The following is a 2,285-nucleotide window of genomic DNA, read 5'->3' on the forward strand; positions in this document are numbered from 1 at the left end:
GGGGAAGAGTTTTAGAAAGTTTTTTAAGAAAAAGATGCTTTGCAGTCATTTAATAAAGTTTACAATTTTGGTGGATAAACAGCAAGATTTTGCTAGTAGAAAATCTTCCAACATTCTTTGTGGAGGTTACTGTTTATGTAGATGATATATTTGGTCTATCTGGATCTTCAGAAATAATATGATATTGATTTGGATATTCTCTGTAGATGTGGAGGATAGGTTGTCTCACTGGACAGAAAGCCGGCTGGCTGGAAGATGGCAAAGTTGTTAAAAATGGTGTTCAGCCAAACTGGATTAATGTTACAAGTGGGGCACCATTTTTGATTTACATCAATGCCATAGATGAAAGAATGGCCAATAAATTATTTAAATTTGCTGATGACATTAAGGTCTTAGATGCTGCCGCTGGGTGTGAGGAGAATGCTGTAGCTTGAAAACAGGATTTGTATTAATCGGTGAGATGGGCACGTAAATGATGAAAGGTTGTTAATTATATTAAATGCAAGGAAATGCATGTTGGGATATCATAACTTGAATAATGTATATAAGTTTCATGGGAATAACTTTAACAGTGTTGTAGAAGAAAAGAATCTTGGTGTTCTGGTTAACAGTCTCTTGGGTCATTCAAGCAATGTACTGTTCTAGTGGGAGGGCAATTATGATTTTAGGTTGTTAATTATATTAAATGCAAGGAAATGCATGTTGGGATATCATAACTTGAATAATGTATATAAGTTTCATGGGAATAACTTTAACAGTGTTATGGAAGAAAAGAATCTTGGTGTTATGGATAACAGTCTCTTGGGTCATTCAAGCAATGTGATGTTCTAGTGGGTAAGACAATTAGGATTTTAGGTTGTATCTACAGAAATATTGAATAAATGTTATAATTTCATTGTATAGGTCTTTGGTTAGGACACATTTGGAGTCTTGTGTAAAGTCATGGATGCCTTACCTTATAAAGGACATAGAATTGTTGGAAGGGGGTTCAGAGGAGGGCTACTAGGATAATATCTGGAATAAAAAAGTTGTCGTATCAGGACAGATTAAGATCTCTGAAATTTTTTCTCTTGAAAAAAAAAGTTAAAGAGGATATGATTGAGGTGTTTAAGATTGTTAAGCCTTAAGGGACCTTACAATGTTAATGTTGATTTTTCTCACAGGGTGGTCAGCCTTTGGAAAGGGTTGGCTTGAGATGTGGTGAATGTATTTAATTCAGGGAAATTTAAGAGAAGGCTTGATAAACATTTGAGTGATATGAGCTAGCTTTCAGCATTTTATTTTTATTTTAAAGTTTAGAACAGCTTAAATATGCCAACAGGTCCCTTGTTGTCATTAAAATGTGTGTTTGTGTTGACAAGGTATAACAAATAGACATACTATACAATCAGTATTACTACATGAGTACAAATAATTAATGAATAATAATTAAGTAAACGTATATCAAAACTATGCTAAATAAAGCCATCAATACTTAAAAGTAAACATCCATTAATTACTAACCAACCAATGTTTCGGTATCAGAGTTTGGGCGGGGGGGGGGGGATAATAAAAATTGTCGGAGTATCATTATTACCATCACTATCAGACAGTTACGCCTGGGTTATGGGCATTCACTTCACTCTGTGATTTACAGTAACTGTCCTCCATTCGGATTAACTTTGACAAATAACAACCGGATACAGATGCAAAAACCTGCATCTTAACTCTATAATAATTAATAGTACTAGTTAGTACTAGAATTTAAAAATAATAGTACAGTAGTAGAGTTATGTCGGTATACATAGGCCTATTTAGGTATTTGGAAACATCGTTCTCTTATAGTTTGTCTCACTCTAATTAAGCCTAACTCTACTTTGTCTTAAATTCAAAAACTTTAAATTTTAAAAGCTTAAACAAATTATAGCTCACATATTACCTTTGTAATGTTTCAGACAGGAAGTGCTAAATATCTTATTTTCGTCGCTATTTTCTAATAAAGTATTTGAAATATAACTTGAAACTCATACGTTAATACTAGTTACGATAATAAGGTATAGGTTATGCTAACATTGTCTGCAATACGTACCAAGAAAATTACTCTTTCATTTCATTGGTCAAGTATTGAAAGCAATATGCCCGGGAAATGTGAAAAAATGTTAATCTTAATCTTTATAAATTAATCAAGGCACTAAATATTAACAAAAGGTTATTCTCAAAACAAAAGCTGTTAAAAAAGTTAAAACTGGTATATTTTGTATTCTTAAATTCCCAATTTTTTATTTATCTTATTTGCTGGCCTTTTT

The 2,285-nt window shown here is 32.4% G+C and overlaps 1 protein-coding gene across 1 annotated transcript in view; it reads right to left on the minus strand.

The window, feature by feature from the left end:
- Positions 1-2,051, minus strand: part of LOC106474618 (transcriptional regulator ATRX-like) — a gene marked incomplete at its 3' end in the record, with an annotated part of 21,841 nt that extends 19,790 nt beyond the window's left edge. Inside the window, exons 1-2 of the mRNA XM_022402931.1 lie at positions 1,919-2,051; positions 956-1,014 (exon numbers count right to left, since the gene is read on the minus strand). Of these exons, the coding sequence (XP_022258639.1) occupies positions 956-969 (14 nt within the window). The remainder of the gene's footprint in view (positions 1-955; positions 1,015-1,918) is intronic.
- Between the last annotated feature and the right edge of the window lie 234 nt (positions 2,052-2,285).

This window comes from Limulus polyphemus, unplaced genomic scaffold (assembly GCF_000517525.1).
Source record: "Limulus polyphemus unplaced genomic scaffold, Limulus_polyphemus-2.1.2 Scaffold7446, whole genome shotgun sequence".
In the NCBI taxonomy this organism is placed as follows: Eukaryota; Metazoa; Arthropoda; class Merostomata; order Xiphosura; family Limulidae; genus Limulus; species Limulus polyphemus.